At 41.7% G+C, this 27,643-nt stretch overlaps 1 protein-coding gene across 2 annotated transcripts; it reads right to left on the reverse strand.

The window, feature by feature from the left end:
• Positions 1-15,624: 15,624 nt before the first annotated feature.
• CARD6 (caspase recruitment domain family member 6) lies at positions 15,625-27,396 on the reverse strand. Of its 2 annotated transcripts, XM_027606823.2 has the most exons (4): positions 27,299-27,396; positions 26,512-26,867; positions 24,830-25,381; positions 15,625-18,180 (listed from the first exon to the last, which is right to left on the reverse strand). In XM_027606823.2, the coding sequence occupies exons 2-4, from the start codon at positions 26,792-26,794 to the stop codon at positions 15,920-15,922; spliced, it is 3,096 nt and encodes a 1,031-aa protein (XP_027462624.1). In that variant the 5' UTR covers positions 26,795-26,867; positions 27,299-27,396; the 3' UTR covers positions 15,625-15,919. The 2 variants fall into 2 exon arrangements, with proteins under 2 accessions (XP_027462624.1, XP_027462625.1); XM_027606824.2 differs by lacking the exon at positions 27,299-27,396 and having other exon boundaries at positions 26,588-26,724.
• Positions 27,397-27,643: the final 247 nt, after the last annotated feature.

Consider the following 27,643-nt stretch of genomic DNA (forward strand, 5'->3'; position numbering starts at 1 on the left):
TTTCCAGATACCTTTTATCCAAATATTTATCTGTCATGAAGCCTAAAATTTAACTTTAACAATTTATTCTTTGCTTCAAATAATCCTTCTCCAGGCTGGGCCACTAAAAAGTCCTACTTGAAAGGGAAAAGAAAAAAGAAAGGCAAGGAAAAACGTAAGAAAAAGATTAAGCAACACCTTAGTGTTTCCATCTCAGCGGTGGCAGGGCTGAGCCAGCCGATACCAAAACTCCCAGCTCTCAAAGCTCCCACTCTGGCCTCACCTCCCCCTCCAGCCCATTCTGCTGCCGTGACTCAGCAAGTCAGCTGCTTCTTGACGACAGCATCACCCTGCCATCTCCACGACTGCAGTGGCCCAGCAAGTGGGTGAAGCTGCTATGGTGGATGCCACGTGTAAGCCAACAGGTTGCTACTGACTCCTTGCGCAAAGGCACAGTGGATTATATATTCCGTCTTCCTGAAGGGCAAAGAGGTGTTCTCCTTCTGGAAGGCGACCCTGACAAGTGTCAACAGATATTTCTTGCTCTAGCCCTTCTCTTTGCCTTTCAGGGTAACTACAAGCAGGTGTTCTTAGGAAGAAGAAGCAAGCACACACAGCACCAGAGGGATTTTGCTGGTAATGCAACCTCTCATGGAGCAGCTACAGCTTTCACTCTCTTTCATCTACCCAGCAGATTTTCCCAGAGCCCATCCGGCAGCTGATGTTAGAAAATCGGCCAAGCAAGCAGAATTGAAAAGCCAAGGCGGTTTCCTACCCCTGCAATACTGTGAGCCAGTGGCTGGCTTTGCAGTGTGGGCACAAAGGAGCTGACATCACGTATCCTGGGCACTTTGAATGCTGGAGGAGGATTGCCAAACCCACAAGTGGAAGAGCCTTTCTCCAGGTGCGTGATCCAACGTTCTCAAGGGCTGGATGGAGCCCCTTCCAGTGTTCTGAGACTCAACTTGAAAATGGGCCTGGGGGAGTCTTTCCATACAACACCAAGCAATTCTAGAACACAAGAAGGGTGTCCAAGGATTCAACTCAATTCTGACACTGTCTATCAGGAGATAGCACCAGATTCCACAGGTTGAGGGCTCGGTCCTACAAGACTGCCCCCACCCCACCACTCTAGCTTCCAGTTGCAAACCCTGGCTGTTACCTGCATTCTGACCAACCGACTAAAAATTGGAGGTTCCAATGGTCCCCCTCCAACCCAGGATGCCAACCTCAAGTCCAGGTGTTTCCCTATATTTATGACTGACTGGTTATAAGTGAGAGGTTCGTATGACCCCCTACTCAGGTTCAGTTAATTTGCCAGAGTGGCTCACAGAACTCAAAGAAACATCTTACTTACCAGATCACCAATTTATCATAAAAGCATATATAACTCAGGAAGAGCCAGACAGAAGAGATACCCAGGACAAGGCATGAGGAAAGGATGCAGAGCTTCTGTGCCTTCTTCCAGCCCCTCAACCTGTTCACCAACCCGGAAGCTCTCCAAACCCGGTGTTTTGGGGTTTTGTGTTTTTTTGTTTGTTTGTTTGTTTTAAGATTTTATTTATTTGTTTGACAGAGAGAGACACAGTGAGAGAGGGAACACAAGCAGGGGGAGTGGGAGAGGGAGAAGCAGGCTTCCCGCGGAGCAGGGAGCCCGATGCGGGGCTCGATCCCAGGACCCCGGGATCCTGACCTGAGCCGAAGGCAGACACTTAAGGACTGAGCCACCCAGGCATCCCTTTCTGGGGGATTTTATAAGGACTTCATTACATAGTCATGACTGATTACATTACTGGCCATTGATTCAACCTCTAGTCCCACTCTCCTCCCTAGAGGTCAGGGGGTGGGACTGAAAGTTCCAACCCTCTAATCACATGGTTGGTTCCCCTGGCAATCAGCCCTGACCCTTAGGTGCCATCTAAAAGTCATTGCATTGACATAACAAGACATACTTTTATGGCTTTCATCACAGGAAAATTCCAAGAGTTTTAGGATCTCCGTGCCAGAAACAGGAGGAAGACCAAATATAAATTTCTTATTATGGATCACAATATCACAGAGCCCTTGTTCTTGTCCTGTATAATAAATCGAAGAAAGTCATCTAGTTACAGTCTCACTAGAAATAGGAACCAAGGGATTCTTGTAGAATACTCACCATGTTTACCCCATGAACCACTCTCCTTTGAGAAAATTCTGCTGTCTTTTACCCAAGTCAACTCATTTTTGTATGATGGAAGGGAAAACTTTAGGAAAAGGAACCAAGTGTGATCACACCCAACCACTGGCCCTAACGCTCCCACATTTTGGTTATTTAACGCTTAAGCAGTTAAGCGTCTGCTTTCAGCTCGGGACATGATCCAAGGGTCCTGGGATCGAGTCCCGCATCAGGCTCCTTGCTCAGCAGGAAGCCTGCTTCTTCCTCTGCCTGCCACTCCCTACTTGTGCTTGCTCTCTCCCTCTCTCTCTACCTCCCTGACAAATAAATAAAATAAAAAAAAAAAAAGAACACGTTTTAGAAAAGACCTATTGAAAGGGAAAACCTGAGTTATGGGGGAAAAAAACTGCCTTCTTTACCATTTTGCCGATGATTGGCCCTGAATGAAATAATTCTTTCTGCTTGTCTCTCTTGCCTTGTCCAAATGAGAAAATATATATGAAAGTCTCCAATCAGGTACCTGGCATACTGCCAGAAATAAATCTTAGTTTTCTTTATTTGGGGGGGGAGGAGGGAGGAGCAGAGGGAAAGAGAGAATATTAAGCAGGCTCCATGCTCAGCACAGAGCCTGACATGGGGCTCGATCTCACAAACCTGAGATCATTAACCTGAGATGAAATCAAGAGTCAGGCGCTTACTCAGCTGAGCCACCCAAGCACCTTCCCCTTGTTCTGTTCCATTAAACTTCATCTCCCCAGCCTCCCTAGTATGCTATGGAACATATTAAAAACCATAAATAGGGCGCCTGGGTGGCTCAGATGGTTAAGCATCTGCCTTTGGCTCAGGTCGTGATCCCAGAGTCCTGGGATCGAGTCCTGCATCGTGCTCCTTGCTCAGCAGGGAGTCTGCTTCTCCCTCTACCTCTCCCCCTGCTTGTTCTCTCTCTGTCTCTCTCGCAAATGAATAAATAAAATCTTAAAAAAAAAAAACCATAAATAAGTTACAAAATAGCAACCTTTGGAACACTAACTAGAAATTATAAGAGTAACAAACTATACACAGAAGACTTGAAATAATTAATGTTATTCCACCTAATGTCAGTCAGTAACTGGATCCAAGAGTGTTTTGGTCCCCTTATCTTCATTCTCCCCTTTATATGTGGTAATGGAACTCTGATGTTGAACTGGGCACATGATGATGCGAAGACTACATTTTATAAACTCCCTTGCAGTTAGGCGAGGACATGATGCTAACCTCTGGCCAAGGAGATGCCAGTAAAAGTGGTGTGTGCAGCTTCCTGGAAGAGACCCCAGTTTCACACCCAAATCACACTAAAACACCAAGCCAGCCTCTCTCCCTGTTCTCACACCATTCTCGGGCCAGCTGGGAAGCCTACCCAGGAGATATCTTATTCCCAGAAAATTCTTTATGTATTTTATACCCTTTTGATGTGTGCATGGCATCATCAGTCTTGAGACCCAAACCAAACCTTGGGTGGAGTTGTATTTATCAAGGTATACAAACATTTAATGAAGTTTTCTAGGGATCTACTTTTTTCTGTTATCTACATGTTGAACAAGGAAGTTTCATAACCACTAAGACTTGAGAAGCATTACTCTAAAACATACAAATTATACAGAATGGCAGGGCACCTGGGTGGCTCAGATGATTAAGCATCTGCCTTCGGCTCAGGTCATGATCCCAGAGTCCTGGGATCGAGTCCCGCATCGGGCTTCCTGCTCAGCAGGGAGTCTGCTTCTCCTTCTCCCTCTGCCTCTCCCTCTGCCTCTCCCCTTGCTTGTTCTCTCTGTCTCTCTCACAAATGAATAAATAAAATCTTAAAAAAATTATACAGAATGGCAGACCAATAGTAGGCCAACGATGTCAGAGTCAAAAAAAAAAAAAGAAAAGAAAAGAAGAACAAGAAAAACTTCCAGTTTCCCAATCTATTTACTAAATACTTGCTGAGCATTTGAGTCTGAGCTGTGACCTAGGCGTCAGGGTGTAGCAGTAAACAGAACAAACCAAACACCTGCCCTCAGGGGTCTTACGCTGCATACTAGTATGAAAACATTACAGTGCAACTGAGAATTTTCAGTGGAAGAGTTGTGGGGAAAGGATGCTTGTCAGTGTCATTCAGAAAAATATCTAGGCTTGTTTCCTTTTAGCATAATAACAACAACAACAAGAATTACGGTCAGGGGCGCCTGGGTGGCTCAGATGGTTAAGCGTCTGCCTTCGGCTCAGGTCATGATCCCAGGGTCTTGGAATCAAGTCCCGCATCAGGCTCCCTGCTCCTTGGGAGCCTGCTTCTCCCTCTGCCTCTCTCTCTCTCTCTCTCTCTCTCATGAATAAATAAGTAAAATCTAAAAAAAAATCCATATGAAATCAAATTAAAAAAAAAAGAAGTATGGTCAGTATTTTCTGAGTACTTACGATGAGCCTGGCAGCGTGCTTAGCACGTCTTACATGTGATGAAGCATTTCGGTAAAGACATTTGCACTGATTTTTTCCCTTTGACCCTTTTGGGTATAATAGAAAGAACACTGCATAGTAATTCAGAGTATTTAGACTCAATTCCTGATTTGACCCTTTGCTGACTGTGTGATCTTTGCAAGTCACTCAGCTTTCCTTACTCTCAATTTTATTAAATAAGAAGAAATATTAGCTTTACACTGTGTTTCCAGAGTCCTGGAGGGGTCAACTGACATCTCCAATGCTAAGCACTTAGAACAGCACTCAGCACATAGAAAAAACTCAATAAATATCAGTCATGATTACTCTAATTATTTAATATTTTATTATTAAATAATGAGTAAGTAAAAAGACATTGCACTATAAACTTAGCCTCATGGTACGGATTTCACAGAGTGCCAAAGTTTTCTTCCTGTTAATTTAAATTTTTCTTGAATAGAAAGCACACAATATAACTTACGCTCAAATCATTTTTATCTTATTTATAGTATCAGATTATGAAGCTAAGATTATACTTTGTTGCCTCATGTTCCATTCTTAAAAATCTGAGTGTATCATTCTTCTAGTGAAAGAAATCTAAATGTAGATTCTACTACATAAATGTCTGCTGGTAAAAAAAAAAATAGGAAAGAGTACTTATTTTGCATGGCATAGCATGCAAAACTGCATTTCCAGTTCTGGGCCAAAATATTTTTTAAAAACTTCTATTTTAAAAAAAATCTTACAAGATCAGTTATTATTACCAGCATATTAAGAACTACAACATTATTTTCAACCAACTTCACAGAATTACATACAGGTGTAGTAACACATTTGCTTAAGTATTCTAGGTTTTTCTAGTCCTTTATAAACAATGTGAGATTGTACATTCTTCACATATATACATCTTCGCATACATCAATAAGAATATATGTAGGATTAATTCATAAAGTAAGTTTGCTGGGCCAAGAGCTACACGTGTTTTATTTTTATTTCTTATATATATAGTCAAATTGCCTTCCCAGAGGACTATAATAATTTATACTCCCACCAGCAATGAATAGCTTTTTTACCCACCACCTCTATTAACATTAATCTTAAAAACTATCGTTGGACAAGGTTGAAATCAATGGCCAAAAAGTGGCTGCTGAATTACTTGTAAATTTTTACTGCGTATGTTTGTCTCCATTCCCTATAAAGAAAAATAACTGACCTCTGAATACATATACCTTTAGTCTTCCTATTTGATAGGTATTAAGTTTTCAAAGAATTTTCCAATTAACTAAAGAAATAATTTTAATTATACACAGTTTTAGTATGTCAGCCCTAGATTAGAAAGAGCGGGACAGAACTGGTTTTAAATTGTATCGTTTTTGATGTGTTAGATTTCAAAAGATCCAGAAGATGGCAGCATAATGATGTTTTTCCTAAATTCTGGGAAGAAAATATTTAGGAAAATCTGAAACTATATGGGTTTTTCTTTTCAGCAATGAAAATATATGGATTGTTCCCATTTTTATTTTCTCTTTTCTTACAGTGCAAGATCACAAGATGCGAGGCACTAAGGAATGAGGACAGAACCCCTCACACGTAGGAAAGAGGAACAGGGACTGGGTGGGAAGGGTGCCCACCAGGGAATTTAAGGACTCCCAATTCAAATTTCAGCCCTCTGGGCAAGTACCTTACTCTCTAAATCTACATTTTCTTGTAGGTAAAATCATCTAACAATGCCCACCCCACAAAACCACTGTGAAGTCTAAATGAGATAAAATATACAAAAGTGGACAGCACACTGGGGCACTAAGAATGCAATCAGCATTCTGTTTCTAGTACGTTTAAAAATCTTTCTCCATGAGAGCTATCTACTGAAATATTTATGATTGAAATGACATGAATATCTTGGATTTGCTTTTAAAGACTTAAAAAAAAAAAAAGAAAAATGTGAAGGTGTGAACGTCGGTAAAACAAGATTGGCCAATGATTGATCACTCTTGGAGCAGCTGTGATGGGGTGGTTGTACCACCCTGACTGTGGGTGTGATTTTAAATGGCCACGTACACGCACACACCTCGCTCTGGCTGAAAGGCAGAGAACAGGTCGGAGGCAGTCAATGGTGAGGGAGGAGAGGGCGGTTGGCCCAGCAGGAGGTGACGGTGGCTTAGGCTGGCCCAGTAACATTGGAGATGTTAGCCAAGTGCAGGGACTCGGAATACTAGGGAGACCAAGTTGACAAGACTCCTTGGTGACCTGGGACGGGTAAAGGGAGGGGAGGAAGCACCACCAGAAGTCCTGGCTTTTCAGCTTTCTTATGGTGAATGAGGTCCAGGGTGAGGTGCAGCTTTGGGATGAGTTCTCTTTTGCCTAGTTTGGGATACCTATCAGGCAGGCACCATTTTAGAAAAGTCAAGTTGGCAACTGGGGGGAGTTTGTAGCACAGATCAGGGACTAGATAGCGGTCATGTGGATAACATTTACAGTCGGAGACTGAGTCATGTCACCCAAGGAGTGAAGACAGAGAAGGAACCTCAGGATAGATGTTTACAATGTTTTTCCTCATCAATGCCCCCATCTGGATAACAGAATCGTCATAGGGCTGTTGGAGGGATTACATATGATTTTTGTGTAAAACACTGTGTGAGGGGCGCCTGGATGGCTCAGTCAGTTAAGGAACCGACTCTTGATTTTGGGTCAGGTCATGATCTCAGGGTGGAGAGAGTCATCGGGGAGTCTGCCTGAGATTCTCTCCCCTTCTCCCTCTGCCCCTTCCCCCTTCTCAAATAAATAAATAAATAAATAAATAAATCTTAAAAAACACACACACACACAATACTGTGTGACACATAGTGAGTGTTCAGTAGCCATTAGTCCTCTTTGCCCCCTTCATTTTTAGCAGACGACCTCTCCTCTTTCTTCCCAGAGGAAAGCAGAAAACAAAAGCCATCAGGAGGCAGCTGCTGTCCCTGCCCTCAAATCTGCTTGTAAGTCTACCATCCTTCCTTCCAGGGTCATAAGATGACAAATTCCCTTTCCTCTTCAAAGTTCATTTTTCCCAACAGACTGTCAGCTCTATCCCTCCCACCACTTCTGGAACAACCCCCTACCAATTATGACATTCTGTTTTATACTTTCTATTTTTTCCCCTTTATCGCTTTTTCCTCTCAGTCTATAAGCATGAATCAATGCCACCTTTAAAAAAAAAAAAGTCTTCTCTATTGCTTTTTGTGATTTTTCTGTAGAAAGTGCTTCTCTATTTTTATGGTGCATATGAAATATCAAGGGATCTTGTTAAAATGCAGATTAGGTCTCAGTAGGTAGAGAAAGAGTGCAGAGCTGAGATTCTGTTGAATGCTGATGCTCATGCCATTGGTCTACAGACTACACTTTGAGTAGCAAAGTCCTGGAACAGTGGTTCTCAACCATGGCTGTGTAGTGGAGCCACCTAGAGAATCTTAAGAATGCTGATATCTGGGTGCCATGTTTTTGACATGGGCTGTGGGCTTGGCAGCAGGCCCAAATCTCTCTCTAGATATTCTAATATGTAACCAATATTGAGAACTCCTGCTTCCCAGAGGGTAGAATTATGAGGAACTTCTAACAACATATATTTCCCCAGTGTTTGAAATTTTTTCCAAATATTATGTTACCTTGGATTTTTTTTTTTTTTTTAGAAAACAGGGAGATGGATCAGAAGAAAAAGAGGAAAAGGAAGGATGGACGAAGGGAGGGGGAGAGCGAGGGAGGAGGATGATAAAAAGAAAAGCCTTTGCCCGCGGCTCTGCCTGCTTGTGCACATGCGCGCTCTCTCTCTCTCCCTCTCCCTCTCTGTCAAATAAGTAGAGAGAGCACAAGCGCAGGGTGGGGGATAGGAGGGTGGACAAGGAAGGGGCAGAGGCAGAGGGAGAAGCAGACTCACCCCTGAGCACAGGGCCTGATGCACTGCTCGATCCTAGGACCCCAAGATCAGGACCTGAGCCGAAGGCAGATACTTAACCGACTGAGCTACCCACCCAGGCGCCCCAAAAAAGCCTCTCTTGACCAAATAAGCGAAGCACTTTCCTTCTCAATCAAATTTCCTGAAGTGTCCACTTCGCTTCCCATTACCATCTTGACCGTGCTCGGCCTGGCTTCTGTGCCTTTATCTTCCCAAAACCAAACTGACGTGAGCACACAGTGCAAGGGCACCTGGCTGGGTTCTGAGCCTACGGATCTTTCGGAGGTATTTGACAGGGTTAGCCGGCGTTGTAAGAGATCCGAGGGACCTAAAGCAATATTCTGGCACTCACCATATTATGATTTTTTTCTTCTTTCTTATGGGCTACAAGAGAATAGCAGATTGTGAATGATTTTTTGTTATCTTGAAGCAAGGAAGAATGCTTAATGACAGAGCAACAGATGAAATACGCAGTGCATGCCAAGATCTTGTAAAAACAAACAAACCCTCCACCTTCTAAATTTAAGTCCAGCCTAAAAGAGGTCATTAAAAAGACTAAAAGCATTTCTCCCTCTTTGAAGTTGACTCTCAGCATGATAGACAACATTCGCCGGGTCTGCTCTCTCACCGAAGGGTTGGGGGAGGAGGAGGTGTGTCCAAGAATGCACAGACATTTGGAAAAAAGAAGGAACATTTTTCATAAAGATCTTGTGCCAGTTCAAGTCCTTCACGAAGCATATGCTAAGATAGAATTCAAGTGCGAGAAACATCCGTGAAGCAAAAGGGAGAAGGTAGCAGGGGTGGGCAGGGAAGGGCCTCCCACTGTCGGGCAGGTCTGACACCCCGGGAGGCAAAGAGAAGCGGCAGCAGGATTGGGGTGGGGGGGGACGGTGGGGGTGTGAGCCTCAGAGCACCGTGCAGCTCAGAGAAGGTCTCTGCCAGGCCGGCACAGAGCCCAGCGCCGAGGCTGCCGGCTGGAGTCCCCCCACGTGGGGAGGCTCCCCGGCCCCAGCTCTAGTACCCCTGCCATGCTGAGTCACTGGCCGGGAGCAGCCCGCCCGACTGTGGTGTCGGGAATGCTGCAGTGAATTCTCAAGGCAGCACCGCGGCATCCGCGGTGAAGAGAACCGAGCAGCGCAAGCCGGGGCTGCCCAGGACTGAAACCGTAGGGGCAATTTAGTTTCAAATACGATTGGGGCAGAGTGAAGAGGCAGCATAACAACCCTTTGACAGGTCCTCTTAGTTTCTGGAACTTTCATCTCATTCCTTATCTTAAAAGCATCAAAAGTAAGTCTAGTCTCAAAGTAAGGAAATCGGCCCTGATTTGAGAAAATGCTCAAGACAGACTGTGTTGTCCTCTTGAAACACGCCCCACGCGGGGGCGTCCTCCACACCCTTCTTGGCTCTTCTCTATCCAGCCCTCTTTGCCCTCACTGATCCCCTGCCTGTCCCTTAAATGCAGCCCTTCCTCGACCTGCTCCTGGCATTCTGTCCCCACTACCCAGGTTCCTGTCGGGTCGGGATGATATTTGAAGGACTAATTAATATACTTATTTGTTAATAGTATTTATTCCTCTCTTACCTCATCCCTTAACCCAATCCAAACATGGGAAGTTGGGACAGACATTAAAGGCCCACAGTAGGGCGCCTGGGTGGCTCAGTTGGTTAAGCGACTGCCTTCAGCTCGGGTCATGATCCCGGAGTCCCGGGATCGAGTCCCGCATCGGGCTCCCTGCTTGACGGGGAGTCTGCTTCTCCCTCTGACCCTCTTCCCTCTCGTGCTCTCTATCTCTCATTCTCTCTCTCTCAAATAAATAAATAAATTAAATTAAAAAAAAAAAGGCCCACAGTATTCATATCTGTTTGGGTTGTATCGCTCCCCCCTCGGGTCCAGAAGTGGGAGTGGGGAATTTACCAAGGACTGGAGGTAGGCGGCAAGGGCCCATCTGGAGGACACACACAACATCTCAGTATCTTGATCTCTTCTCCTTTCTCTCTGCTTTTGCCAACCCAGAGAAGTTTATCTGGTCTGCGAGGCCTAGAAGACATGGGAGTGTCGAATCAAGACCCAATTAGTGAAAGAATAGTATGATATAAACTGGTGACATTGGGGAAGAAGAAGAAAGGGCTGAAGCTTGAGGGGGGAAAAAATCAAGTCTTAGCCATGGAGCGAAGAGAAAGAAGCACATTTTGAAAAATAAAAAGATGTGTTTTAAATTTAATCAGGTACAGGGGTGCCTGAGTGGCTCAGTCAGTTAAGTTTCTGCCTTCCGCTCAGGTCATGATCCCAGGGTCCTGGGATCGAGCCCCGCATCCAGCTCTTTGTTCAGTGGGGAGGCTGCTTCTGCCACTCCCTACTTGTGCTCTCTTTCTCTGTCAAATAAATAAATAAAATCTTTTAAAAATAAATAAATAAATAAATTTAATCAGGTACAAAACTTGCAAACAAAATGGGAAATGTTAGATATAGAAACCTATGGGTAGAACAGAACAGCCCTGATCTTAAATGGCTAAAACTTTTTACCTCATTATTGCTTCATTAAACCAGCTTTTTAGTGCCCAATTTTCCAGCAGGAGATGAATAATGAATTTAATAAAAATGATAATGAAGGGAAATTATCCCAGACTGAATTCCTGGTCCAGATGAAAATTTCTTTCTCTGAGCACCAGAAAACAGGTTTGTAGCCCAGGCCATGTCTGGGTTTTCAGAATGAGGCCCTCGATCTTCTGCAACAATGGTAGTCCCTGTTAAGAGGCCATTCCTCAGACTTACCCAGACTTACTAGATCAATCTCTAAGGGGAACCCTAATAATATGCAATTTTAACAACCACCTCAGGTGATTTTTATGCATGCTCAGATTATACACTCACTGCTTCAGAATCTAAGGAAACTTGCCAAGAGGGTATGAAGAATGTTGACACCTTGCATTAGGGAACAGTCTATATTTCTATTATAGAATAATTATTTTACTTAAATAAAAAGTATATAAACTAAAATCTTCTCTTCACTGCAACATCATTCAAAATCTTCCCATCAATTCAGGTAATTATTACCCCTTCCCATCACTAAAATAATGTATCCTATAAATAACAAAAAATTATGATTAAGGTGGTAGGAATGAACATTTGATGTGTTTTAGGATTCCATCTGGTGACTTTATCTTCCTCTTCTGGGCCTCTCTCTCATATTCTTGATATTCTATGATATTTTGGCAAAATGCTGCTTCTCTCTTTCCTGGATGCATGGCCACTCAGCTGGTGACTACATTTCCCAACCTCATTTACAGCCACATGTGGCCATATGACCAAGTTTGAGCCAATGGAGTGTGATTGAAAGATGTATACAATTTCCAAATCATCCCTAACTTAAGTCAGGCTGGTCTCTCTGGAATTTGGCTTTTCTCACATTCTGTAAATTGCATCAAGGAAATGAGAAAGTGGCTTCAATCGTGCAGAAAAAGACCATGTCCAAAGAGATGGAATAACAAAATGGAAGGAACTTAGTTCTTGATTAACCCTAATGAAAAGAGATGTCCCACCAGCTTAAACAGGCTGGATTGTTACATGAAGGAAAAATTAGCTCCCATATTATTTAAGCCACTAGATTTTTGCCTTCTCTTTGCTATAGCATCTTAGCCTTTACCCTAACAAACACTAAAAACTACCCTTAGCCAATTACCACTTAAAGCCACCCATTAAATCAGATTTCTGAATCCTTTAAGTCAGTGTCATATTTATCCTCCCTAACAGACACTATGTTTACATGGACCCTATAGAACACATAAGGGGACTATAAAAAAAATTCTAAGACATAAGCAAATGCAGAGGGTCACTATGCATGTAGGTAAAACCTAGATTTATGAGGCTAGTATAATTTATGAGGCAGCTTTGTCCCTATGGCCAGTCTTTGTATCCCATTGGAATATATTCCTTTCAAGCATCTCAACAAAGAGCACACTTTTTTCAATGTTTAAAAAAAGTATTTCGTTTCGGGACGCCTGGGTGGCTCAGTCATTGGGCGTCTGCCTTCAGCTCGGGTCACGATCCCAAGGTCCTGGGATCGAGTCCCACATCGGGCTCCTTGCTCAGTGAGGAGCCTGCTTCTCCCTCTCCCTCTACTGCTCCCCCTGCTTGTGCTCTCTCTCTCTCTCTCTCTCTGACAATAAATAAATAAAAATCTTAAAAAACAAAAGTATTTGGTTTCTTGTACAAAATATAAATTGATGTAAGGTGTTTAAGAAAGGATTTTCGGGTGTTGAAAGAGGTAAGTCATTGAGTAGACTCTTCAATTTGCTATTTAAAAAAGTCAGGTATAAATTGAATGCTCTCAATTTAGTAAATAACACACATAAAAAAAGTGGTTCTGAGTTTTTACATGTTTGACTTAAAACAATTGAACTTATGCATTATATAAAGATGCCCTTAAACTCTTTCATGTCTTGAATTCAGACTTTCTTAAGACATCTGGAAAACCAACATTTCATACTGCTCATACGGCCTGCCCCAACACTGTATGATTTTGCCACATTTGACCCCAAAACAGACTCGAATATGTAACTGAGTGCTGCCTGTAAATATATTTACACAGAAAAAATACATGAAAGTGTCATTAGTGAGTTAGAGGACTACATTACCACTTACCCTGATTTATGAGATTACAGACTATTTTTACGTTCCTCTCTTCTTTGTCTATTTCTGCATTTTCGAAACTATATATAATGAGCTTCTAGTTTTATAATAAAGAGGAAACAGATTTATAGAATCTCACTACTGTAGCAGGATTTCTCGTTCTCTTTCCGTATCTTCTCAGTTCCTACTGCACTGCCTCACACATAATATATGCTCAGTAAATAAATGCAAGAGAAGGAAGAAAGGGGAGAAAAAAAGGAAGAATGAAATGGAAAGGGAGAAATCTGCTAGGTACCATCTGTTTGCCCCTCCAGATTCACTCTCCACCCTCCTTTGAACCCGAAGACTGACCAGCATGAACTGCCTTGGTGAGCTCCTTGTACTCTGGTTTCCAGTTGGCTTTGGCCAAGGGGATGCGTTGGCAGATCAGAGGTGTGGAATAAATAGCTATTTATTCCTTGGGGCAGCTCCCTGTGGGTCACTGCAGGCTGCTGTCCCCCTCAACCAACCAGACCCAAGACCCTTCCCACACAGAGCACTGCCCCCTCTCTCCCTTCGGATCTTGGGGTGGCAATGTGCCTCACTTTAACTAGATGCAAGGGGCTGCACTCTCTTTTGCCCCGTTTTTACGTCTTGTCCAGCCCTTTATAAATAGTCCCTTTATGAGATGCTCCTCAAAGTGTCCAAACTGGATGTACCATTTATGTATTGCCAAGACCCAGACTGATACAGACTCTGTTGGTGACAAAGAACCCAACAAGTTCTGTCCTCCAGGAACTAATCTTGAAGGATTCAGAAAAATGTTTTTTAAAAAAATCACCAGGTATTGCTCATTTCAAAGGTTTAAACAAGGGGCGCCTGGGTGGCTGTCGTTAAGCGTCTGACTTTGGCTCAGGTCATGATCCCAGGGTCCTGGGATCGAGCCCCGCATCGGGCTCCCTGCTCAGAGGGAAGCCTGCTTCTCCCTCTCCCACTCCGCCTGCTTGTGTTCCCTCTCTCACTGTGTCTCTCTCTGTCAAATAAATAAATAAAATCTTTAAAAAAAAAAGGTTTAAACAACAAAAATATTATTCTCATTGAGGAACTCCAGTTTTACACCAAAGATTTTGTAGTTATGAACTAGTTATGCTTTTTCTCTTGAAAAGATAAAAAATCTACATGCATAGTCCTTTCTTTCTTCATCCTTACAATAACTTTAGAGATTTAACACCCTCTAAATACTCAATATTAATTGTTTAAAATATTCATAAATGAAGGATGCCTATTGTAGTATGAGAATGTTCTCAGAAATTAGTTATTCCTTTGCAAAGATCATTTTTCATCTACTTATCAATATGATATTTTTCCCTTGGAGTCCTTGAAGGTGAAAAATTTTAACCCAGAAAAGACAATGTGGGGCTATTTTAGTACTTAAAATTAGTATTAATTTTATAAAAGTTGTAAATTCAAAAACCAGAGGTCTTGATCCAATTTATAAATCTTATTATTTTATTTCTACACCTAGCGAATTTTAACATCAACCTTTACGTGGCCCTTTATTAATATTTGCTATTATTTACACAATTAAACTTCCCTTGAATTTTCTAAATTTAATACATTCCTTTTATTTATGCTTGTAACTGGCAGAACTTATTCAAATGTTTAGGACAGTAATGAATCTAATATAGTAAAATTGTAAAATTTTGTGAATCTTATGTTCTCTTAAACATTGCAATGCTTTTTACAAGCTTTATAACTCTAAAATTAAAAATTCAATTATACATTTTTAAGTTGAAAACATGAGGATATCAGATCTTTTCATAAGCCATATTACCTTAACTATTACAAGTACTTTATTTATTTTTAAAGATTTTATTTATTTATTTGAGAGAGAGAATGAGATAGAGAGAGCATGAGAGGGGGGAGGGTCAGAGGGAGAAGCAGCCATTAACCAACTGAGCCACCCAGGCATCCTATTACAAGTACTTTAAATATAAAACATACACAAATCATACCCAAGTTAATGCAAAATAATTTATTTCATTGGTTTTTAGCTCATTATTTCTGTATGTAAGGGTCAGATGAGAGATTTACATCATCAAAGCAAATTGGAGCTGTTATCACATGTAAATTGATTTAAACATCCCAAACAAACAAGATTATCTGCTTAGTGGCTGATATTGAACCAAAAAGCTTTGACTAAGACACCTTTGGAGCAGCCAACCTAGAGCCGTTTTTCTTGCAACACTGAGGCTGCCTGAGCCTTACTTTATGGGGTGGTCTCAACAGCCCCAGTCCTCGGATTCAGATTATATATTACCTAATACTTAAGATTGGGTTCAGTTAATTTATTTACTCCTTGATTCTATTCTTAAATCTTTTCATATTTTTCCTTTTGGTAGACACAATTCTTTTTTTTTTTTTTTTTTAAGATTTTATTTGTTTATTTGACAGAGAGAGACACAGTGAGAGAGGGAACACAAGCAGGGGCAGTGGGAGAGGGAGAAGCAGGCTTCCCGCTGAGCAGGGAGCCCGATGCAGGGCTCGATCCCAGGACCCTGGGATCATGACCTGAGCTGAAGGCAGACACTTAACGACTGAGCCACCCAGGCGCCCCTAGACACAATTCTTATAGATATTTTAATGATACCAGTTAGGCTGTGCGTATCTTTTTTTTTTTTTTTTCTGTCATGCTAATGATAGGAGTCTCTTACCATCACTGCCACTCTTCTTTAGGTAGCCCGTATGATAGCAATGGCCTGGGTGAAGGGTTTGTTTCATATTAAGCACTTTAATGTTTCCCTGCCCTCTTGGGCCCTGCTCCTGGATTGTATGACTTAGCCTGTGAAGGACTGGTCCTACATGACTTGGGCTGAGTGGGTCTGGGCTGAGAAGGCTTAGCTTGGGAGGCCTGGGGGGGGCATGGCTTGGGCTGAGTGGGTCTGGGTGGAGAGGGTTTAGCTTGGGAGGGCCAGGGCTGAGTGGGTTTTGTGTGAGTGGGTTTGGGTTGAGAGGGCAAAGGTTGGGATTGCTTGAACTGGGGTGGTCTGGGCCAGTTGGGTGTGAATTGGGAGCTGGGTAAACATCTGCTGTTGGACCTGGGATAGGATCCCATTTGGAAAGCTGGATTTGAAGTCCCATCCCGTGTTTTCAGTTTGGCTCCTTGCTGAGAAGCAGGTCTTACAGGTTTTTGTATGGCTCCTGCTGGTTGAAAGGCCTGGGGGTAAAGATCTCCAATATGGGATATTGTGTTCATAAGCTTCCCAGTTGCCCTAGTTGGCTGTGTTCTCTGGGTATAGGCTTGCTTAGGCTGTGGCTTCCCAGCTGTTCCTGCTCGCTGCAAACTCAGGGAATGTAAGTGACCTAAGTGGGAGATCACTGCCCCAGATCTTTCAAGAACTCCCATTGTCTGTGGCCTCTCAGGCCAGGCCTGCACATGCTGAGACATAGGTCTTGGTGGTCTCCCAAATGTTTTATCTGTGCAATATCCCCAAGCAGTTCTTGAAAATTTCATAAATCTTTCAGGTGAATAAAATCTCTGGGGTCGGAAGTCCTGAAACTTAAAACTTTTACCTCGACCATAGTCCCTTGTTTTCTGAAAGGGCCAGGGATGGAACCACTTAGACCTCTGCTCTGACCAAAAATAGGAGCCCATAACCCAGGGGGCTTTCAAAGAAACATGGTTAAAGTCACCTCCAGTTCTGGTTGGTAAAGGATAGGAGTTTTCCAGATGTGGCATGAATACTGGGGTGTGGTGGAAATTCTGAAGATTCCAGCTAGCCCCAGGCTCTCTTACAGGCGTCTCAGATGGGCTTTCAGATGAGCTTTCTGGCTGACTGTATCTTTGTTGTCTCTCCTCTTTAGCTGTTCCAGCCAGGTTTTCACTAGGGGAACTGTGAATTCCCTGAACATTCTCAAAGTCTTGGTCTACCTGGATTCCCAACTCCCTGGCCAGGGAGCCCATGTCCTCCATGGACACACATCTGAGTGAAGAGGACATCACTTCCTGCAGAGCTGCTTGAAGACCCTCCATATTCTTCCCTCTCTCCCCAGCTTCCTCCCCCTCCCAAAACAGTAGCTGTGATGGCTTCAACTTTAGAATCCTCTGGAAAAGCTGAGCCTCTTCACTCTCCTGGGCCTGGGAACTGAGGACAAAGTAGAATCTTTCAGTGGCAGCTTCTCCTAAAAACATTAGCAAGTCCCACTCCTTCTCACCTATGTAGTCAGTGAAAAAAAATACAGCTGAGGAAACTTCCACCAAAAAACCAAACTGTGTCCAAAAACTTTCTAATTCTCCACGGAGGTTGGCCAGAGCAACAGGTTTTTGGAAAAAACTAGGGTTTTCCTCTAAACTATCTCTCTCAGGAAAATGCCACATTATCTCAACCAGGCCATTGGAGATTTGCCGGGGAAGCACAGGGGCAGTAAAATCCTGATGGAGAAAGATTCTGTGTGATTTTCCTGGTTGGGGAGGACCAAGCAGTCTGTTAAGGATTCTGGACTTGGAGAAGCTACAGTATCCTAGGCGCACAAAAGAGATGACAGGCATCTTTGGAAACGTTTCTGTGTCCCCTGTAGGCCCTCCTGAAGACTGTGTTGACCACTTTTTCACAGTGTCCTTCATGGCCCCTAGCATTAAGATACTTTTGTTGTTTTCTGCATCTGGCAGGAGCAGGGGAAGAGCAAACCGGCACTGATACATGTTTGACATGACTTCACGCTGCAACGAGCTGTCTGAACAGAGCATAGAGGCACAAAGAACGTCAAAGGGATGAATGGTTTGTATGTCCCTGATTTCCAAATTCTCTACTCCAGTCAGCAATTCCTCTTTGCCATCCTCACCCGGAACCTTGTGTCTGAGGATTGTATCTCTGGCTGTCACATCCAGAGCTTGAACTTTCATCAGGAAATTCCAGGCTAAGTCTCCTGGAGTCTCAGGGGTCCACATACATCCTCGATCTAAGGAGAATTGTTTGACAACATCGGGCAGAAGCTTTCTGCTCCTATCCATGTTCAAACATGACAGGACGTCTTTAAACATGTTTTTTCTTTCTGTAGGGAAGAAGATACTCAATGAATGTCACATTCAGAGTCTAAGCTTCCTTCATGGAGTTTTAAAATTAAATAAGTAATTGACATTTTCATTGTGAAAAGATGGAACACAAATAAAGAGAAATTGCCCTTTCTCCACTCTACCAATTCCACTTTTCTTCCAAGAGATGTCAACATGTTATGAATGTTTGCTTCCTATCCTTGTTACGTGCAAGTACATAAGTATGCATGCATATAGAGAAATATATCTTTTGGTTTAGTGGATGCTATTTTATCTTTACATAAATGATATTATACTAAACAAATGATTCTTCAACTTCTTTTCACTTAATGTTATTCTTTGCAAATTCTTCCAAATCAGTTTATACAGATTGACTTAATTCAATTTAGCTAATCCATCATATTTCATGATTTAGATGGACCATTACTTATTTAACCATTGTCTACTGATGATCATTTAGGTTTTCCAATTTTTTGACTAATGTTTATATGCAGCAATGAAAAACATTGTTAATGCTTCATGATATACATGTGTGAGGAATTTTCTAGGTTGATACTGTTTTCTTTCTTAAATGTATCTCTTGCTAAAGTTTGGAGAAATGGAAGATTTTATTTCCATTAAACATTTCTCAGAATTTATGTGTTGTACCTAATTTCTCCTGATCTCCCATTTTCTAATATACCTCCTAACCACTTCTGGGGAATACAGAAATAGTGCTTAGTAGAGAAAGAAGACCAGAGAGCATTTTCTACTTCTGGTAGGTGGCAAACTAGCATAAGATTCTTGAGTCCCCTATAAAAATAACCTGGAAGAGGGGTGCCTGGGTGGCTCAGTCAGTTAAGCATCCGACTCTTGATTTCGGCTCAGGTCACGATCTCAGGTTTGTGGGATGGAGCCCTGTGTTGGGCTCTGCACTCAGCAGCGAGTCTACTTGAGATTCTCTCTCCCTCTCCCTCCACTCCTCTTCCTGCTCTCTCTCTTTCTCAAATAAATATATCTTTAAAAAAAAAAAACCTGGAAGAAACAACAGAAGTGAGCAAAAAGTATGGATTTTAAGAGTTAACAAAGGTAACTCTAAGAAATGCTTGGGCAGTCTAAAAGTTGCTTGAATTAGAATATGTTTTGGGGTAAAGGTGAGGGAAGAGTTGAGGCTAGCAAAATGGATTCCCAGAGGAGGCAGTGAGAGGATAGGTTGCAGGAAAGCTTTTAGGTCCTGTTCCTGCCTATCACTTATTTTGTCTTTGGCCAACAACCCACTATTTCTTCAGCACAAAAACCAGGGCTCACACAGCCCAGGCCAAAATGTCTACTCTTGACAAGGTAATAACAGGGTTACTATAGAGCTCATTTGGGATACCACCAAAAAGCAACAGAGTAAATCTTATACACAGCAACAATGATACAATCAATAAGCACAGAGCTGGATAAAAAGAAAAAGTTAAGAAGCAATAATATCTAGAACCCAATACATTTTTATAAATTTAAAATTCATGAAAATAGCCCAGCTAAGGCAAAAAGAAATGATCAGAGATTTTAGCTGCCACCCACTGAAAGGAGAATTTCGAATTTGAGTCCAGTCAGGTTAATTGGAAACTAAAACAGATTAAAAAAAACTAAATCTCTTTGGAGATATTTAACAATTTAGAAGAGCACCTGGGTGGTTCAGTCAGTTAAGCACCTGCCTTGGGCTCAGGTCATGATCTCAGGGTCCTGGGATTGAGCCCTGCATTGGGCTCCCTGCTCCAAAGGGAGCCTGCCTCACCCCCTCCCTCTGTCTGCTGCTCCCCCTGCTTGTGCGCGCTCTCTCTCTCTGTCAAATGAATAAATAAAATCTTAAAAAAAAAAAAAACTTTAGTCTTAGAAAGAGGCTTGTAGTCTCAGAGAGGAGGGAGCAACTGGGACAGAAAAAAACATTTGGATAAATAGTGGCTGAAGATTTTCCAAATTTGGTTTAAAAAAATGTTTTACAGATTCACAAAACTCTCTAAACCCTAACGAGGATAAAAACAAAATGGCTAAAAAAATATTTAAGAAAAAAATCTTGAAATCACCCAGAATAAAAATAACACTTATAGGAAACAATGCAAAAAAAAAAAAAAAAAACCTGCAGGCTTAGCATCAGAAACAATGGAAGCCAAAAGACAAAGGAATGGCATCCATAAAGTGCTGAAGGCAGAAAAATTGCCAATCTCTAATTCTATGCCTAGCAAAAATATCCTTCTGGAATGAAAGCAAAATAAAGACATTTTTCAATAAACAAAACCTAAGAAAATTTCCCCCAGCAGACCTGCACTAAAAGAAATAATAAATAAAATTCTTCAGACTAAAGGGAAACAGCATCACATTAAAACTTAGACCTTCAGGGGCGCCTGGGTGGCTCAGTAGTTAAGCGTCTGCCTTCGGCTCAGGTCATGATCCTGGGGTCCTGGGATCGAGCCCCGTATCGGGCTCCCTGCTCGGCGGGAAGCCTGCTTCTCCCTCTCCCACTCCCTCTGCTTATGTTCCTGCTCTTGTTGTCTCACTATGTGTGTCGAATAAATAAATAAAATCTTAAAAAAAAAAACAACTTAGACCTTCAGGAAGAGGGAAAGGGCGCAGGAAATGGTAAATCTATGGGTTCCTCCCACTGGATGAACTCAACTATAAGCTGGAAGGGAAGGGAGTAGATTGATACAGTCTATATACAAGCTGACCTTATATGGTAGAGAGCACATAGAGCAACACCATAGCCTTCCTGAGACTTAGATTCGACACTGATATTTTTTTGTCATGAAATTTAACATAACAAAAAGCATGACGGCTCTTCTCCTTTGAATCAGATTAATTTGGATTTTTTTTCAGTTCCTAGCTACATAGATAAATAAATATTACAGAGGAAAGAGACAGAGGATGGCCACATGCCTCCAGTCAACTAGAGTGGATTGGTTAGCTATTAGAATTACATTACAAGTCATAACTACATTATTACTGAAACTTTTCTTTTCTTTCTTTTTTTTTTTAAGATTTTTTAATTTATTTGACAGAGAGAGACACAGCGAGAGAGGGAACACCCTCAGGGGGAGTGGGAGAGGAAGAAGCAGGCTTCCCGCTGAGCAGAGAGGGGCTTGATCCCAGGACCCTGAAATCATGACCTGAGCCAAAGGCAGACACTTAACGATTGAGCCACCCAAGTGCCCCTTACTGAAACTTTTCTTGACCTGTTTTCCTAAAGGTGTTAGATTGGTTGCAAAAATTAGCCCCAATTAATGGCTTTCTGGATATATTTTGGCTTTCTGCAATATTACTTTGTAAGAAGAAGATGTGGTATATATATACAATGGAATATTATGCAGCCATCAAAAGGAATGAAATCTTGCCATTTGCAACGACGTGGATGGAACTGGAGGGTATTATGCTGAGCAAAATAAGTCAATCAGAGAAAGACATGTATCATATGACCTTACTGATATGAGGAATTCTTAATCTCAGGAAACAAACTGAGGGCTGCTGGAGTGGTGGGGGGTGGGAGGGATGGAGTGGCTGGGTGATAGACATTGGGGAGGGCATGTGCTATGGTGAGCACTGTGAATTGTGCAAGACTGTTGAATCACAGACCTGTACCTCTGAAACAAATAATACATTATATGTTAAACAAAAGAAAAAAGAAGAAGATAGCAGGAAGGGAAAAATAAAGGGGGAGGGGAATCAGAGGGGGAGACAAACCATGAGAGACTATGGACTCTAAGAAACAAACTGAGGGTTCTAGAGGGGAGGGGGTGGGGGGATGGGTTAGCCTGGTGATGGGTATTAAGGAGGGCACATACCGCATGGAGCACTGGCTGTTATATGCAAACAATGAATCATGGAACACTACATCAAAAAGTAATGATGTGATGTATGGTGATTAACATAATGTAATAAAAAAAAAAGGACATCAGCAAAAGAAAAAAAGAAAAAAGAAACAAAACAAATGAAAAAAAGGTGGAAAAAAAGAGAGAGAGAGAGAGAGAAGGAAATAGACAAACCAAGAAGCAGACTTTTAACTATAGAGAACAAACTGATGGTTACCAGAGGGGAGGTGGGTGAGGGATGGGTGAAATAGGAGATGAGGATTAAAGAGCACACTTATCATGATGAGCACTGGATGTTGTGTGGAAGTGCTGAGTCACTATATTGTATACCTGAAACTAATATAACACTGTATGTTGACTATACTGGAAGTAAAATAAAAAATTTCATTAAAAAAAAAAGAAGTGGTATGTATTTTTCCCCAGTCCTTTAATTTGTACTGTCTTTGTGATATACTTTGACCAAAAGAATGTGGCAGAAGTGATGGTGTAATGGGTTGAATTATGTCTACTCCCCACTCTCCTGCAAAAAAAAAAGTTGTGTTGAAGTCCCCAGTACCTCAGTATGTGGCCTTATCTGTAAATAAAATCTTCACAGAGGTCAAGTTAAAATGAGGTCACTAGGGTTGGCCCCATCCAATGTGACTGGTATCCTTACAAAAAGGGGAAATTTGAAAACAGAGACATGCACAGAGGGAAAATGATCTGAAGACACAGAGAGAAGATGGTCATCTACAAGCCAGGGAATAACTGAGGCTACCAGAAACTAGGGAGAGAAGACTGGAACAGCTCCTTCCCCAATGCCTGCAGAGATGGTATGACCCTGCTAACACCTTGGTTTCAGACCTCTGGCCTCCATAACCGTGAGACAATAAATTTCCCATTGTTCTAAGCCACCCTTTGTAGTACTTTGGTGAGCCCTAGGAAACGAATACAGATGGCATGATAGTTCTGAGTCTAAGCCTCCTCCTCTCTCTGTCTCTCTCTCCCTCTCTCTCACCTTCTCTCCCTTATATTCCTCTGTCCTCACTATAAGAATATGCCCCATCTAGCCTGAGAATAAGTCCGGACTAGCCGGCCAGGAGATGACAGACTAGTCTATAGCCAGCTGACCACAGACACATGAATAAACCCAGGAAAGACCAGAAGAACTGCCTAGCCACCAACAGACACTCTTATTGTTTTGATAAGCTTTGTTATGCAGCACTACTGTTGCAATAAATAACTGATACAGAAAACAAGATCACACAAACCAAACGGTAACATGTAAGAAACACATCATATTAGAATGTTACCTATGGAGGAACGGAGAATGAAGAAAAAAATGGAATAAACAGACAAAAGGGTTTTTTTTTTTTGCAGAATAGTGATGATACTATGCAATGAATAATTAAGTCAACACTACACAAAAAGTGAAATATGTAAATAAATAAAAATTAATAATGAGGCCTAAAAATGATTATGGACTGGAAAGGTATGGGGGTGGGACAAGATTTGTGTTGTGGGTTAAATTATGTACCCCTCAAATTCATATGTTGAAACCCTAACCACCAGTAGCTCAGGATGTGGCATTATCCGGAAGTAGGGTCATTGCAGATAAAATTAGTTAAGATGAGGTCATAGGGTGGGCCCTAATCCAATATGACTAATGTCCTTACAAAAGGGGGAAATTTGGACCTAGAGGAACGCACTCAGGGAGACAACTGGTGAAGATGAAGGCAGATGAGAAGGATATTTTTTTTTTTTAAGATTTTATTTATTTATTTGACAGAGAGAGACAGGGAGAGCAGGAACACAAGCAGGGGGAGTGGGAGAGGGAGAAGCAGGTTTCCCGCTGAGCGGGGAGCCCGATGTGGGACTCGATCCCAGGACCCTGGGATCATGACCTGAGCCGAAGGCAGACGCTTAACGACTGAGCCACCCAGGCGCCCAAGAAGGATATTTTTACAAGCCAAAGAATGCCAAAGATTTCCAGCAAACCACCAGAAACTAGGAACAGATTCTCCTTTACAGCCTTCAGAAGTAACCAACCTTATAGACACCTTGATTTCTGCCTCCTAGCCTCCAAACTGAGATAATAATAAATTTCTGTTGTTTATTGCTTAAGTTCCCCCATTTGTGGTACTTGATTACAGCAGCCCTAGCAAACTAATACAAGGTGTGATGAGGAGGACATTACTCCTCTCCTACCTAGAATGGGATGATGAATCCCCAGGATTGAACTGAATGGAAGATGGTAGTTACCTTTCCCCTCCTCTACTCAGAACTTGGTGATATTTATTTTCATAAACAGTATCTCTCCAAATGAAACATTTCTCAGTTTTCAAATTTTCATTGAGAAATATTCCCCTTAAAGATACTTATATAATTTCCCTTACCACGATGGCAATTTGTGACTAGATCAAGCCAAGTAACAATATTTGGGGATCTTATCCATTCATCACAGGCTCCTCTCCGATTTTCACTTCAGTAGTTAGGCCCATAACCTCCATATCCCATTGGTCACAAAGGCACTAAAATGACTTAATTTGAGCATTAGAAGGTAACACCTAAAATTAGTGGTTAGCAACTTCTTATATGTATCATGGAGGTGACTGCAGAAACCTATAAGCTGACAATCAGTATTTATTTTTGCTTATATTGTCCACCATTGTGGAGGTCCTGGGTCTTCCTCTCTGTCAACACCCACCTCTAAGGAAATTCCAGGTTAGGGAAGCATAAAGAATCTCTGAGTAGCTGCTTTTCTGCTGACATCTGGTGCCCTTCCTCACCCCTTCTCCCCATTAGGGCATGGAAACCTAAACGTAAATTGTTCCCATACCTTCAATCCTTTTCTCCTCCTCCGATGACATGCCAGTTTCTGAATCCTCATAGCTCTGTTCTTCATCAGAGAAGTGCATGGTTTCCGAAAATGCAGAGCCCTCTTCACCATCATAAACACTGTGCTCTGAGTCATTATAATTCTCTTCTTCCAGAGCAGGCTCTGCATCTTCAGAGTATCCAAGAGATTCTAGATATTCCTCTTTTCCTAAGTGGAAAGAATCATCTGGCTCCTTGTATCTCTGTCCATCCTGTAAATACACAATAGTTGCTGGAATTTCATATTCAGTGTTCTCAACTGAAGGTGGCAATATGAATTTGGGTGTGTTGTATTCCTTCTCATTTTCCCTGGGGGTCCAAGCAGTTTCTTTATGACTAGTTTTCTTGTCCCGGAAGGATTCAGAGGTTCCCATAACCAGGTGTTCTTTCTCTGTGAAGGACACTGTGATCTCAGGATTCTCAGGCTGTTTCTCTCCAGAGGAAAAAACATCTTCTGAATTCTTGCTTACCCTTATAGGCTGAGGAGGTCCTATATTCTCATGCTTTAAAAATTCTGAAAAGAACAAGAAAGTTGGGGGGAGGGCAGTTGTTTCACTTTTCCAAATTAACAAAAAGAAATTTTATAATATCTTGAGTTTCCAAGACCTCAAAGCATCATCTCTCTTCTTTATTTCAAAACTGGAAGATAGGAATACCTAGCATTTCCCACAGAAATAACAAGTCAACTGTCATTCTTTCTCTCACTGGAAAAAAATCAGATCACATTCCTACCTTGCTCAAAAGTTTGAGTTCTTCTTAGCGAACTCTAAGAGTACATGAGTAAAACAAAAAATGTGAATCCTATAAATAGTACTTACTTGTGGTTTTACTGTGACCCAAAACCAACTCAGATTTCCTAGGGCCATTGCTAATGAAATCTGATCCTAATAATTTCTAATCAGGAAGCAAATAGCTCGAATTTGGAATAGTAAGTCCTAGAAATAATAGTATCTATTTCTCTAAGCACATGGGTCTTGTCCTGCATTAGAGATCATTTGCATTAACCTTTTTATCTGAGCCTCTACCTCTCTAATATCCCTTAAAATAATTTTCAATATAGAATTTTAGAAAAAGGAATTGTACCTGCCTCTAGTGATAATCTACAGAATTGCTTAATAATCCATTCTGGAAAAATTACTCCTTCATCTGCCGCTAAAATTGAAGAATTAGCATTTGAATTGCTCCAGAAAAGTAGGCTTCTGCTGGCATTCTTATCACAGAAAAAAAATGAATTTACTGATCCACCATGTATGTGTGCTAAAAATCATTTTTCTGATATTTCCAAAATTGTTATACTAAGTGAAAAAGGCAGCTTTGGTCTTGGGGTTGTTAAATATCCATGAATTTACTTACTGAATAGTAAGCAGTTTATTTTAGCACTAAAAACAAACAAACAAACAAACAAACAAACAAACAAACTTCAAGTTTTGGATACAGTTTCAACAAAAAATTATCAATCCCCTAAACCAACAAGACACATTGTTCCCTCCTTTTAAGATCCTGGACACTTTTACCCTATATCACATTTCAGTGAAAAACATCTCCGGGAGATAGACCAATGAAAACAAAAGACAATGATTTTCTTTTTTCAGGAAATCTGCCTTGTCTCTCTCACCCCCAAAAAAGTATAGAAATCCAACTTACCATGCCGTAAGCCCCAAATGGTAGCTGACTCTGGAAAAGTACTAAGTAAACACTTGAGAAAATGCTGACAGCTCACCTCTCCTTTTTTCTGTACCAAAATTAACAGCTTTCGACTTTTCTTCAGGGGATCTGTAATTTTCTCCAGAGTCTCATACTCTTCCTCAGAAACCAGCCTCCGAGAGGTTAATGTATCTAAGACAGAATCAGGATCTTGTCGGAGGATTTCAAGTAACTTTTTTTGTTCTCTTTCTATGATCTCTGAGGGAACACTCCCTGCAGCCATTGTTCTTCTGTCCTCTAGACCAGGAAATGGATTGCGAAACTGAAACCGTTCCAATAGTAAATAAATACGAGTTCTAAAAAAATGACAAAGAATAATTCTATTTGGCAAAGATTAAACAGGTCAAAGATGCCCAGCACTGGAAAGAGTGGGTACAAACAAGGCAAGGCAGTGGGGAAATCTAGCCCTGAGCCCACCGAGGCCTGGCTCCTTATAGATTATCTACTTTTTTTTTATCATGTTATGTTAGTCACCATACATCATTAGTTTTTGATGTTGTGTTCCACGCTTCATTGTTTGCATATAACACCCAGTGCTCCATGCAGTACGTGTCCTCCTTAATACCCATCACAGGGCTAACCCATCCCCCCACGCTCCTCCCCTCTAGAACCCTCAGTTTGTCTCTCAGAGTCCATAGTCTCATGGCTCGTCTCCCCCTCGATCCACCCCCCCCCCCCCCCCGCTCATTTTCCCCTTCCGTAGCATGGCGGACATTAGATTATCTACCCTTTTGATGACTTGAGTTCATCTCATCTTGACTCAGCCCCAGCGTCAATTGCTCCGAGAAGTCTCTCTTGAACTTCAGTTTGGACTAGGTATTCCCTGCTCTGAGCTCTATTTGTGATAAGAATGTGAATTGATTAACTCTTTCAGGAGAGAAATCTGGCAATAGGCAGCAAAAAATAAATGCTGATAGATAAACACACAAATTTATACCATTTGACTCAGCAACTTCATTTCTAGGAAATTATCTTAAGGAAATAATCAGACAAATGCCCAAAGATATATGTGCAAGAATCTGCATGATAACACTGTTTATAACAGCGGAAAATTTAAAATAATCAGGATTTC

Source organism: Zalophus californianus, chromosome 5 (assembly GCF_009762305.2).
Source record: "Zalophus californianus isolate mZalCal1 chromosome 5, mZalCal1.pri.v2, whole genome shotgun sequence".
Lineage (NCBI taxonomy): Eukaryota > Metazoa > Chordata > Mammalia > Carnivora > Otariidae > Zalophus > Zalophus californianus.